Source organism: Bactrocera tryoni, chromosome 1, assembly GCF_016617805.1.
Source record: "Bactrocera tryoni isolate S06 chromosome 1, CSIRO_BtryS06_freeze2, whole genome shotgun sequence".
NCBI lineage: Eukaryota > Metazoa > Arthropoda > Insecta > Diptera > Tephritidae > Bactrocera > Bactrocera tryoni.
Window position 1 is genome coordinate 67,308,293 of NC_052499.1, and position 14,546 is coordinate 67,322,838.

Genomic DNA, 14,546 nt, shown 5'->3' on the forward strand with positions numbered 1-14,546 from the left:
ATATAAAAAACAAATTAAAAATATACCACAAATGGGTTTGAGATTTATTTAATTAAAAAAAAATTATACAGCGGATTTTTCTCTAAATTAAAATATTTTGAATAAATCGCTTTAAAAAAATTTAAGTGTTTAAATAAAGTTATCTGCATAGAAAAAGTTGTTATCATATCTTTATTATGTGTTCCTTCTTTTACTATAAAATCATAATCTCGTTCAAAATAATATATTATATTAAAATGTATTTTTTTGGTTCAAGTAATTATGTGAACACGCCAAAAGGTAGGCAACAAATTTTTGATGAGAGGTATTTTGGGGGAAATAAGGGAAGAGACTAGCATTTATGGAGTGTCAACTGAGCAACTTATGAAATAAAATTTGTTTAATGCCACTACAACAACAAAAGGGACGCTATTGATAACAATTTTTTAATATTAAAAAATATTAAAGCATAGTTTTTGGCGTGCTATTTTGGAATGTAAAAGGAAATATTAATATTCAACGCGTAAAAATCTTCCAAAATATTCTATATACTTGGTTAATTAAAAAAACAAAAATCAATTTCAATACTGGTTCCAACAGGAAGGATGAGCTTAATTGAGGCAACCCTGACTTTGCTAAAGCTATAAAGTTATGCATGCCAAAGCCGCTGCGTTTCTCAGTCACGCATAACGATTGCATAATTGAAAGCGATCGGCGAATATGATATGAGATCAACTATAACTGCAACAAGCACCAACAACAAAGTGAAGTCATTCGCAATTTAATTCAATTTAAAATGCTTGTATGTGTGCGTGTATGTGTGTGTATGTACGCCACAATTGCGTGTTAAAATCCAGCTACTAAAGATGCGGAAATGTTTTGCGTTAAGAAAAAGCAACGCCTTCTTTCAAACCCCATCTAATCTAATTAAATTGCATGCGAACGAGTTGCAACGACAACAACAAAATGTGCGCAATTTCTTCACAAGGATTACGAATCACGTTCGAACCAATTGATGAACGTTAGATACATATGGATGGCTCTCGTTGTGCTGACAACATTGTTGAATATCGCTGAGTGATCGACTTTTTCAAGGCGCCTGTGTGCAAGGAGCCGCCGTAGAGATTAGCATGCAGTGCGCATGCGCGCCACACTCAACGAATTCGAATGCTGCGCAGCCGCGTCTACCATAACAAAGTGGTAGTGGCAAGCGTGGCGGCAGCGCTAATGATGTTGTTGGCTGCATTGGCATTGGCAAAATTGCGCAATAAGATTATTGTTGTTGTTTTATTTTTTGCTATTTTTCAAATTTCTTTCGCGTTATTGCGTTTGCGTGCGCCGCATTCATTTGATTTGTTGCGCATGCGCAGCCGCAGTCGCAGCCACATACCTAAATCATGCCACGTAGTGATTATGCGCGCTTCCGTTATTCGAATGTTGTACACATGCTGCTACAGCAGCATCAGCCACCACCACCACAAACACCAGAACCACAAGCGGTCATCAATGGCAATTTGTATCGTGGGTTGTGTTACAATTTGTGCCTTGTTTTTGTTGCTGCTTTGTATTGTTTTTGTTTATTACATAAAATGGGCGGGTGTTTGCGTTCATTCGTGTCGGCAGGACGATTGACTGAGCGGTCTCGTCCATTGCGTGCACGCTTCGACGCTCCACTACCACATATACAACTAGACAAGCTAACAACAAAGTAACGGTATTTGCAGACTGCTTTATAATTAACTCGAAATTAGTTGCGCGTACAATGTTTCTGTTGCTGTTATTTGTTGTTGTTTACGTTTACGTGTGAACTGGTAGTCAATAGCTCGGTTCAATCACAACAAGCCAGCCGGTCTGACGGTCAGCAGCAAAATAAGTTGTACGCACGCAACAAATTGTGGCTGACACTGTAATTTGCGATTTTCTTAGCTGTTTGTGTTGTACGATTCTGTTTCCTGTTTTTGAACGTGCATGTGTACCTATTTTTTAGGGTACTACTAATGGCAGAATAATAACTGTTTGAGCAATATTTTTTATTACTTCTTAAAACTGAAAAAATTCACCGATAGCGACCAAAGAAGACAAAAATATAAATTAATTTGTTTTTTTTTCTTTAATATTTCAAATATTGCAATTCGATATATTTTTCTTCTCATATTTATCGAAACGGTTATCGATTTCTTTACTTAATCGTTTATTTGCCTATAGACATGTCTTGCACAAAAATTATTAAAATTCGTAGTTTTCAATTTTTCGATTATCTATATGTTATCGATAATTTTCTTTTTCTAAAAATGTTTACATGTCTGAACGCTAATTTGCTATAACTACATGCGACCGTGAAATAATTAATGTGCTGCTTTAAAAACTATCGATTTTTTCGCTAACTGAAAATCGATTAATTAATATTTTCTCGTTATTTCAATTTTGCAATTCATAGAAATTTAGCTATTGTAAACAACACCTGTCTCAAGAGTAAGTATTTACATATATATATAGATAAATTATTATATACATATGTATGTATGTGCCTTGTACAAAAAAGAATTTTAGTCGAAATTCGTAGTTTTCACTTTTTCGATTATATTTTATCGATAATTTTCTTTTTTTTATAAAGTTTGTTACATCTTTGACGTTAATTTGCTATAACTACATACGATCATGAAATAATTAATATGTTGCAATAAAAAATGTCGATATATCGATTTTTTCGATAACTTGAAATCGATAAATTAATATTTTTTTCGTTATTACGATTTTACAAGTTATGGAACTTTAGATAATATCTTTGAATAATATCTCTCTCAAGAGCAAAATATTCTATTAGCTATTAGTACGATAGGGGTACATTCACATTGTGTTACTCTAAACTCTTTAACACCGAGAATTTTGTAGACAATAATGCTCATTTGCAGTATAACCATTTTCGTTCTAAATAATAGTAATTGTGCTTAAGTAAGTAAGTCTCTTAAGATAAAACCCAATAATTACAAAAATCGATAACTTTATTACTTGTTCATATCTAAAAACATCATATCAGCACTTTACATACATAAAGAATGGCTGAAAAATTGGTATTTTTATTGAAAAATTTAGAATGTACCCGAACAATAAACAAATGCGATACACAATACATATTTGTGCCGCAAATTCGATAACTATTACCGATATATTTAAATAAAATGTTATTAATTATCGATATATTATCAAAAAAACATCAAAAATAAAAAACTAAAAGACCATGTGCAAGATATCGATAAACAGTTCTATCGATAAACGAGTGTGTTGATAAACGATTATATCGATAATCGATTGAATTGATAAACGATATATCAAATTTAGTAATTTTTCACACTTGTATATTTTTAGTAATTTTGCATAAATCGAACACTTACCACCAACATTATTACATGGTTAAAAAGTCAGTAATTATGTTGAAAGGTTAACATAAATAAATCTAAAAACCTATAAATAAGTTAAAATCCAATCAAGATTAAAAACAAATCGTTAAAAATGAAAAAACAAATAGTCCGAAAAATCGATAAACCGATAACTCGATTAAATTTTACAGCACTGTAAAAACAAACATAAATAAATCGCAAAACCGATAAATTTAAAAAAAACCAATCGATATTAAAAAAATCTTCAAATATGAAAGAACTCTATAAATCGATAAACTGATAACCCGATAAAATTGTAAAGCATCATAAATATAAACATAAATATATCGAAAAACCGATAAATAGATAAAAATCTAATGAAAATAAAAAATGAAAAAAAATCGATAAACCGATAACTCGATAAAATTTTAAATCATCGTAAATTATAAATATGGTGATGGATAATTTTAACATAGTCGGAAGAATAAAAATATGTTACCCTCGTAAATCGATAAATATTTAATTTTAATTAAATAAATAAGCCCACCAACATAGCTTACAAATTTTAAAGCTATAGAAAATTTATGACATATCGAAATCGATAATTTTGCGAAAGCGCACAGTAAAGAATAAATATTTTTATAACAAAAAAATAGTTATTAAAAAAAGTTAACAAAATAATTCATAACAAAAACTTGTTAAAAAAATCGTTCTAAAAACTGTTAATTTTTTTGAGTTCAGCTTGCGAGAATAACACATAACAATGACTTTTGACTTCGTTACACTAACTCCAGAAACCCAAAATGCTCGCATGTTGATCCATTAAAAGCAATCGGCCTACACACTCATAGAATTTTATGCGCTCCTCAAAGTGAATGCTATCGCCCATCTTTGGACTGAGGTCTTTCGCACAACAACCTCGGTACCTGTTAGACAATAAGCAATGCAGTACATTTTTTAAATCTACACACACAAACACACTCCCAAACAAATACAGATATGTATGTATGTATAAACACCTCAGTGCGAGTGAACGTTCGTGAAGCCGTTGACTTGTGGTCATCTAAGCTTATCAGCGCCACTGAGTGCTTCCAGGAAATCGCGCAGCAACCACACATTTGACCACAAAACACACATTCAGCGATGCAAACAAACACATGCAAAACATGCGACAACAGCGCAAGCGGCAAGGACGTTCACCTTCGCAACTGCAAGTGCCACAAACCGAAGCCGCAGAGCGCGTTCGTTCGCGTACGTTCGTTCGCCTTAAATAGACAAACTGACAATAACATTTATTTATGTCAATTAAATTTAACTTTAGCAAAATCGTATCAATTGCGCTTCAAAAGAAATAAAATCCACCACCACAACAACAACAACAACAACAACACCAACACTAGGTAGCAACAAATGGAGCGAATGAAAAATGTTTATTGCGAACGTTAGACTGTGGCATTTGTCGGTTAGCCGCGACAGTGGGATTGTTAGATGTGCCAAATGTTGCCAGTAGCTGCTGCTGCATGCCACAGGCTGCATGCCGCAATGGCAGCTTGTTAAAAATTGTTGCTTTTTCGTGCAGCGTTAAATCTGTATCATTACAGCGCCTTGGCTGCGGCTACTGAGGTGGCACTTCACAATGCGGCCGGTGGCACCGAAGTGGCCGTTGGCAAGGTAACATTGCGTGTGGTCCAGCCGCAGTGTTATGTCATGTTTTTTCGACTTTTTTTGCTGCAGCTTTTGGTATTTGCATCTAGTTGGCTTAGCTCGTTTGTTAGCCAGCCAATCTGTTGATTAGATCACACTCACACCCGGTGCTCGCTCAGTTGGTGTGCATTGCGGTGGTGTTGCTGGTTTGCCTTTCACTATTGTGACTTTTGTTTTTGGTGTAGGCATGTTGGCCATATTTAAACGTATGCGTAGACGTACGTAAATGCATAAGTATATCGATAATTTTGGGTATAGCACACACTCTCTTCTTAAAATACAAACTTACTTAGTAGAGAGGAATATAACAAAACCGTTGTGTGCCATTTATTTAAGAATTTAAAGTAGCTTTGCTTAAACAGGGATCACAATAAAACTTATCCACTGAAAATACATCTAACGTCGTTTTATTAATCGCTACGTAAGATTTGTTAATATTTGAAACTGTAGTGACTGAAGTTTCAGGCTGATCTCTGGATATTAAAATCAAGACTCCTACTTGTAAGCGAAAATATTTAAAATTGGAGTAGCTAAAATTTTATAAAAAAAAATCGATTATTTTCAAAAAATTTATTATTAGAAAAACGCCTATATTCAAAAAATTTATTGTTTAAAATAACGATTACTTCTTAAATATCGATTGTTTTCAAAACTGTTATTATTAAAAAAGAAATATTTACAAAAACACTATAATTTTCAAAAAAATTAGTATTTAAAAATCGATTATTTTCGATTTTTAAAAATCGATTACTTAACAAAAACTAATTCGTGTGAGCCGATTATTTTGTACAAAGTTCAATTGCTTTCTAAGAAATACATCATATTGCAAAAATTGATTTTTCGATTACTCTTTAAAAGCACATCGATTCTATAAATCGGTTATTGATAAAAGGAAATAATTTTATCTTAATCGATTTGTTGGTAAAAATTTACTATCTAGTCAAAATGAGTTATTCAACAACCAATTTCAAAGATTAGATATACAGAACATGATTGTACAGCTAAAATTATCGATTTTATTTAATAATTATCGATTATTATTCTAAAAATCTGTAAACTATCAAACATCGATTATAACTATTTTCGGTCTTTAAAATTTTCGAAAAGAAAAATGGAGTGCCTTTCACCTACAACTAACCGATAACTTTAGCAGTTGTAACAGTTTTTCAAATCAATTAAATCCTTAAAAACCTAATCGCACAATTTATTAAAATTTAAACTTTTTCAGCTAGTATGTAAAAAAGAAGAGAAAAATTCGAAAATTAGATATTTATTTAATAAATCGAATTAATTATAGATCGATAACATAATAAGCAATTCGATAGTATCATAAAATCGATAATTTTCCAGTAACAATAATCAAGAATGAGAAAAAACTTTAAGATGAAGGTATTTTTGAATTCATAAAACACAAATTGAATTCAAAACTAATCTCTGATTTCTAATCGATAACTATTGAATGTGAAAAACTATTAAAATTTAGAGGAAAAGAGCAAAACACTATGTAATTTTTAAACATTTTAAATCTTTGTAAGAGACAAGATTTCCAAATTCCGATAAATTACTTGTTATCGATTTTTAAGCAATGCGACATATTACTCAATCGATGTTTTAAAAATATGCATTGGTGAAAAACAAGTAAAAGAGGCAGGTTTTTGCATTTATTCAACAACTAATATATAGTTATAAGCAAAGTATAATATAAAACTGTTTTGTAACTTTTAATCGATAACTATTAAAGGAATTATAAAACTGAACAGAATAAAAACTGGCGAAACACTTTAGTAATTTTGAAGAAAGGTAATCTCTAAAAAGATTATCATTTCAACAATCGATAATTTTGTAATAATCCATAGTTAAAATTTCAACAATCGATAACTTTATAATAATCGATAATTTTATGGTAATCGACTTGTTTATCGAAATAATGATTTCATTATAACTGATAATTTTATAATAATCGATACATTTATAATAATCGATTATTTTTAATATTTTAATCTAAAAATTCTGAAACTTAATAAAACGGGGTATAACTTAACACAGCGAAATCACCAAAGCACTACTGAAAGTCACCAGCTTTCGAATAATGTTTGTTTCGATAAATAATCGATATGCCCCTGCTATGACAAGCACCTAAATACGAACGCAACAAAACTGTTAGAATTTAAGCAGCGTTAAATCTATTAACCTTCTGCACTTAACTGCTTAACGACGAATTAATCGCCGCTTATTCGCAACATTTATTTATTGCGCTCATTTATTGGGGCGTACATCGCATTGCACCTGCCGCAGCAAGCATGCCACGTCCGCCCAAACGGTAAACAAAAAACACTACGCTTTTTAACACAAAACTCAAAGCGTGGCACATAAAAAGTGCCAACAATAGGCGAGCATAAAATTCACACAACGACTTGCCGCACACAGCCTTTTGCCACACATTCAAGCACAAGCGCTCGCCTACTCAAACAGCGCGCCGTCTGTCCGTCTGTCAGTCAGTCACTCAGCCAGCAAGCGCTTGCCGGCCGTGTTAATACCATAAATAGCAGAATTAGATCGCCGCGCGTAAAGCGTGCAACGAAGAAAGCTGCAGCAGCACGGCGACGTCACCGATGGCAGATTAATGTGCGATAAATTTCCGAGCGCGCAAATGGTGCTGCGCTGTGCCGTGCTATGCCGGTGGTTTAGTGGCGGTGTGACTAACTGAAATGGAGCAAACAGCATGCGCAAAGTAGACACGCTTGCGAAGACCAGCTTGTTTGCTTAACTCGCTTAACAAGGCGGTTTTTCATAACTCATTTCTTCGGCAATTTCCGCTTTTTCCCATTTTAAATTACCTTGCAACACTGTCAGCTAAGCACCAACTTGATTTGTATTCATACTGATTTTTTCCTTTTTGTTTTTGTTTTGCAGATCGGCCAACTATTATCGCAGCAGCCAGACTTGTGAGCTCTCCGAAATGGATCGCATTACGTTGGCCGGCAGTGGCGCATTCCAGCCGCACGATGCTGTCGATTATCTGGAGAATAACTGCGCCGATGAGCCAAATAAATTGTGCGAGTTCAAACGCTTGTCCGGCCGCATATTGAAAACGGTGGATTCGGTGTATCAGGATGTTGGCAGCATTGATGAGTGTCGTGATTTATGCTTGAACTCGCCGTACAGGTAAGTGCGACAGCCGCAACGGACAGACTGACAGCGTAAATGTGGCAGGACAATGGCTATAATACCAGCGAAACACGCTAAAGACAACAACAACAACTCATAGAAAAAACATAGACGCAGGCAACAAGCAACAAGCAGCAAGGAAGCGCAAATATGCCGTTGCCTGCCACCGAAAGCGGTCAACGCGCTGTGACTACTTGTCACATGCAGTAGGCGGCCGCACAGCGCCAACAAATTATGGCCAAAAACTGTGCATATCTCTTGCCGCAAAGCCGCAGCTGCGCTACCGCAAATGGCTAGCGTTGCAACACGCCGTGCCGCACCGCGCCGCGCCGTTGCATTAGCATGTCAACATTTGATGCAACAGCAGCATGACATTTGGCATGCCACAAATGCTTGTTGTGCTTGTTCGCTTTGCTCCTATTGTTTTTTTGTGCAACATGTTGCCCACAAGTGTTGCTTAATCAGTTGGCATGGCGCATGTTGTTGCGCAGGCGCACTGCTACATGTAATATAAAACAACGAATTCCGTTTGACTCGGCGCTGGCTGGGAACTTTTTGCCTTGACATTGTGTTTGTGTGCAAATTAATGCAACAAGTATGTTGCTGGCTATTAACGGTTACTTAGTGGGCACAGTGGGTGCAAATATACTTGCAACGTAACTCACAAGGCTTTTTGTTGCTAGCAAGAAAGAGAAATGTGATTTCGATGAGAACTCATGATTGGCGATTAGATTAAATGCCCGTGTAGCATAAAAAGAGAAGGATAGGTAGAGAGGAAGAGAGCGGGGGAGCGCATGTTATATTGTTAGCTCAAATGTATACCTGCCATCAATTGTTTCTGGTTATTGGCAGCACAATGCCGGCAGCAGATTAAATCAATGAGAGCAAATGTTGCTGTCATTCAAAGGCTGACTAAGTGGGAAGAGACAGCGGACAGTTAGGCTTGACTAGCTTTTGTACTAACATGAAATGTCTGCGTATTTTACCACGCGTCTCCAATCTATGAGTGTCTTGTAATAGGAATGTGGGAAACTTTTCAGTCACTTGACTTAAATCTCAGGCATACCATCAGCGAACTGGACGCATTGGCTGGAATTAATACCGAAAGTGATCCTCTGGCTCTATGGAGTCTTTATATGCTAAAGGGCTCTAGAAAAGACCACTCTTTCAAAGAAGCTCAAGAGCGTTAAACGGGCGGCGTTCAGCATGTGTAGTTCACTAATGTCCACTCCAACCATGACACTTAACGGACATTACCGAAAGGTGTATGGCTGCGAAAGTGGTCATCAGACGCAGTGAGTCTGCATTTCTAAAAGAAAACGTGTCTGAACACTCGGAAATCCGCACTCACTACATACCGGATCACTTGGATCATGGAGTCGCCCAACCGAACTCTGGCTGCTCCTTCTCTAGCCATATAACGGCGAAGGAGTTTTGCGTGGGAAGAAGCCGTTGAAGAACAAGGCCAGCGAGCTTTTACACTGATGGGTCAAAGCTTGGAAGGAAGGCTGATGGCGTGGTATATTGTCAGGAATTCTTCATCAAATCCAGTTTATGATTTCCTGACTATCTTTCAGGCCAAGGTTGGCAGTCATGAGGGCGGCAATACATTTACTGCTCCGGAGTGCAGCCTCCTTCAGAGATGTGACCATCCAATCAGATAGCAGAGCCGCGATACTAGCCTTGAACTCATTAACAGTACGTTCAGGGCTGGTCAAAGAGTGCCTAACCTCGCTATCAATAGCATCGAGTGTCTTTGTAACAAGACTGATATGGGTGCTAGGAATCGCAGGAAACGGTAAAGCTGACGAGCTTGCAGAAAAGGCACCCTAGAACCGCTGTCGGTAGAATGGGAGCGGGTCGGTACTCCCGTATTCTCTTGTGCTCTACTGCTAGATAACCCGGCTTCGCGGAAGCTTAGCCAGCGTTGCGTCACAATCGATATATGCGCTGTCGCAAAACCCTTTCGACCCATGATCGATCACAAGATATATAGTAATCTCTTTCCCACAGTAAGGTTAGTCTTTCCTTTGTTTAGAGGCTTTTAACGGCCCTCACCCTATTGGTGTCCATTCAGTAAGGCTGGAAATCATACTTCTTTTCACAAAAGTTCTTCATTTATATGACCTCACAAAGGACCATATATAGCAGTCCACGTGCGATCTTTGATCAGTCGTTTAACCTAAGTGTCTTGGGGGAATAATAACTTAGACGAAAGAAAGGTTCTTGAGGCTCTCTCTAGCCTTCAGGAGGTTTAAGATTTCTAAGACGACTAAGTTTTACCGAAGATGACGACAAATGAATAATTGAATTCTCTCATAAATTAACCATTAACAACTTTTCTAATCACATATCATTTTCTACCATTAGATGCCACTCCTACGACTATGGTGATACCGGCGATATGGTCTGCCGTCTTTCGCATCACAGCCGCGCTACACTCTCCGACGTGCAAGATCCCTACCTAGAAGTGCCTGAAGCTGCCACCTACGAACTGTCATCCTGCTACAATGTGACCATCGAATGCGGCGCCGGCGATATGATTGCACGCATACGCACCTCTAAACTATTCGACGGCAAAGTATATGCCAAGGGTTCGCCTAAATCTTGCGCGGTCGATGTAAAGAACTCACTGGACTTTGAGCTGCGCATGGGCTATCAGGATCTGGAATGTAATGTACGTCAAAGCGGTTCGGGACGTTATATGAACGATGTGGTGATACAACATCACGATACGATTGTAACATCATCTGATTTGGGTTTGGCTGTTACCTGTCAATATGACTTGACCAACAAGTCGGTATCGAATGAAGTGGATCTGGGTGTGAAGGGTGATATTGAGCCGGCACTAAGTGAAGAGGTTATAGTCGATTCACCGAATGTGATAATGAAAATCACGTCACGTGACGGTTCCGATGTTATGCGTTCGGCTGAAGTTGGTGATCCCTTGGCGCTCAAATTTGAAATACTCGACGAACACAGTCCCTACGAGATCTTTGTACGCGAGCTGGTCGCCATGGATGGTACTGATAATGCTGAAATTACGCTCATCGATTCGAATGGTTGTCCTACGGATCATTTCATTATGGGACCGATCTATAAGAGTTCGTTATCTGGTAAAATTCTGCTCTCACACTTTGATGCTTTCAAATTCCCCTCTTCGGAAGTTGTACAATTCCGTGCGCTCGTCACACCATGTATGCCGACATGCGAACCAGTGCAATGTGACCAAGAGGATATTGGTGGTGAATTCAAGTCGTTGATATCATATGGACGCAGGAGACGTTCTTTGAATGTAACAGGTGAGTCGGAGGCTACTTCGAGGTGTTAATTTGATCCATACGTTTATGTAAGATTAGGCTTAATGGTAGGTTGTCGGATTTGCAGTCTCCAAAGCAGCCGTCAGTATAAGAAACCTAGTTTTGTCACAAAATTTGAGCTTTAAGCTTTGCCTACATGCCCGAAAGTCTAGCCGTGCCAGTTTCTGCAATACCAATATTATAATGTGTCTGGAAACCACATTTTGAATAACAAATTACCAAAACTGAACAAAAGCTCCAGTAAAGCTTTTGACGATAAATATCGATAAAGATGAATTGTTTGTCGAAGCTTTTAAGCCGGTTTTTTAATACCCCAAAATCATTTCGCAAAATTCAAAAGAGTATTAAAAGCGCCATAGAGCTTTTTTCAATAAGTCTTAAGACTTTATGTCGTTCATAAATTTATAAAAAGTCAACAATTTAAAGTATTTGAAAGAAACTTTAGTTAGCAAGTAATAAAGTATAGCGCAAAAAATAGATAAAAGCTCCAGCAAAGCTTTTAATCGTAATCTACCAAAAGAAAAATTAATGTTTTTAATAATCATAGGCTTTTTATAAATTAGCAAGAACATTTTGCACGATTTTAAAGAGAATGAAAAGCTTAACGGAGCTTTTTTTCATTAAGTTTAGCTTTATATTAATCAAATGGCACTTACATATGTTTTTTGAATGATTGGGAGAAAATTTGTATAAAAAATTAAAGTAAAGTAGAAAAAATGCGCAAACGCTCAAACAAAAGAGCAAAAGCTCCAGAAAAGCTGTTTAACCTAACTTCACAAAAAGATCAAAATGCATGTACAGGCGTCAAAGTTCAAGTGTTGCCAATATGAACGAATTATTACAAAAAATGAGAATAAGCTCCAGAAAAGCTTTTTAACCCAACTTCACAAAAAGATCAAAATGCATGTACAGGCGTCAAAATTCAAGTATTTCCAAAATGAACGAAATATTACAAAAAATGAGAAAAAGCTCCAGAAAAGCTTTTTAACCTAACCTCACAAAGTGATCAAAATTCAAGTATTTCCAATATGAACGAATTATTACAACAAATGAGCAAAAGCTCCAGAAAAGCTTTTTAACCTAACTTCACAAAAAATATCGGAATGAATTTACAGGCGTCAAAGTTCAAGCCTTGCCAGTATGAAGGCATTATTACACAATAACTTTGCACAAAATTTCGAAATTACGAAATCATTTCGGGTTAACGGCAGTTACAGGCAATAACAACTTATTCATTGCTCGCATTTACCAACGCGAATTATGCTGATTAGAGAATGAGGCCTTTCTCCACAATAATTTAACACGGCCAACTAGCTAATTTCACCTTTTGCCACAGTGCAATAAAACACTGGGCAAATGTGCAAAAAACAATAAACACAAGATAATGTGTCCGAAGGGACGGGAAGTCCAACATTTGTACGCCTATTATCTCTGTTAGATTGTATGGGTGTAGAGTGCAAGTTAATGGCGGTACTTTACTGTTTTATCGCTTTATTCCGGACGACAACGAACGGTGTGCAACCTATCACCTGTCGTTGCAAACAAGTGCAATGTTGCAACAGCAACAGTTATAACAATAACAAATAGTAAAAGTTTGAACAGATGAAAAAATGGTAGCAAATAAAAAATGATATCCACCACAGTGGGTGATTATATTCGCTTCGTGAATTTTTTTGTTTTACTAATTTTCGCCCTTTTTCTTTCTTTCTCTTCCACACAGCAACATTTGCCGGTACTGTGCAGAGTAGCCATGAACAACACAAACAACAACTGCTGGCGGAGCAAGAGCGCTTGCGCAGCCAACAACAACAATTGCGCCTGCGCACCAGACGCGAGACTGCGGCCACGACCAGCAGCAAACCTAGTCAGGAGGACATGCTTTTGGTACAATCAATTCAGATCACTGACAAATTTGGCTTCGATAAGCAGCAGCAACAACAACAGCCCAAGTCGACGGCTTACGATAGCAACGAGACGATTTTCATTAGCGGCGAGGCAGGACAAGGATACTGTGTTAATGCGATTGGTAAGTACGGCGGACAGACGAACTGCAACACTTAGACAAAACACGAGACATAACTATAGAGCTGCCACAAGGCACTAGCGCTTAGTGCTAACGTTTAGACGACAAGCGTAACTGACGATGATCGAGGTAGGGCGCAACGATCAGCGAACGCAATCGAGACATTCAAGACGATCACCACAGCAGCAACAACAACAACAAGAACTGCAATAGGCAGCACATTAGCCAACGCCAAAAGGTGTGCTAATCTCTGGTATGGCGCATGAAGAGGCATTTATAAGCTATTGCCAGACATGATCAAGCGAGACAAAGCAATTGCAGCAGCAGCAGGAGCTTACTTTGTTGCCAGTAGTTAGCGTAGCTGTTGTAGTAGACGATTGTTAGATTACTGTTGCGTCTGTCCACACTCGATTCATGGCCAGTCTGCGAGTTGCGCTTTGCGCTTTCAGGCGTTAAGCGTTGACGTAATTGCTTGTGATATCTCTAGCAGTCGCCGTCACAACAACAGCACACACACACACACACACGTTTGCAAGCAGTAAACTTATATGGTGAGCTCTTCAATTGGCGATTGTTGGCGCGGACAGCCAACATGTTTGGCAGCAGATAGCGCCAATGTGATAACGGGCGACAGCTCAAGTGTCTATTTTCACAGATTATCGCGCTTTAGGTGGTTGTAGGTAAAGGGTATACGTGTGGGAAAAATTCCGCTACATAAACGGTGAATGATAAGCAATGTGGTGACAAAGTTGTTGCTGTCATTGGCGCCAACAGAACTGACAATAACGCTCACTTTGATTTGGTTGTAGGATAGTGAAAAATAAAGATAATTATGATAAGCAGGGCATGATTGTCTCTAACGAATTTTAATGAAAGATTTCAAGAATATTTCTTAATATTTTCAATCCTCAAAAATTTACGGTGAAAAGATCAGTTTTCGAGCAAAAACTGTCATTAGAACAATGCTAAAGGGTT

The 14,546-nt window shown here is 37.3% G+C and overlaps 2 protein-coding genes across 4 annotated transcripts in view; one reads left to right on the forward strand and one right to left on the reverse strand.

The window, feature by feature from the left end:
* The window catches only part of LOC120782483 (autophagy-related protein 16-1), a 243,578-nt gene that overhangs the window by 203,679 nt on the left and 25,353 nt on the right, over window positions 1-14,546 (reverse strand). The gene's annotated exons all lie outside the window — the stretch shown is intronic.
* The window catches only part of LOC120782482, a 59,239-nt gene that overhangs the window by 43,355 nt on the left and 1,338 nt on the right, over window positions 1-14,546 (forward strand). Inside the window, exons 4-6 of the mRNA XM_040114779.1 lie at window positions 7,974-8,225; window positions 10,599-11,530; window positions 13,269-13,574. Coding sequence (XP_039970713.1) covers window positions 7,974-8,225; window positions 10,599-11,530; window positions 13,269-13,574 — 1,490 coding nt within the window. The remainder of the gene's footprint in view (window positions 1-7,973; window positions 8,226-10,598; window positions 11,531-13,268; window positions 13,575-14,546) is intronic.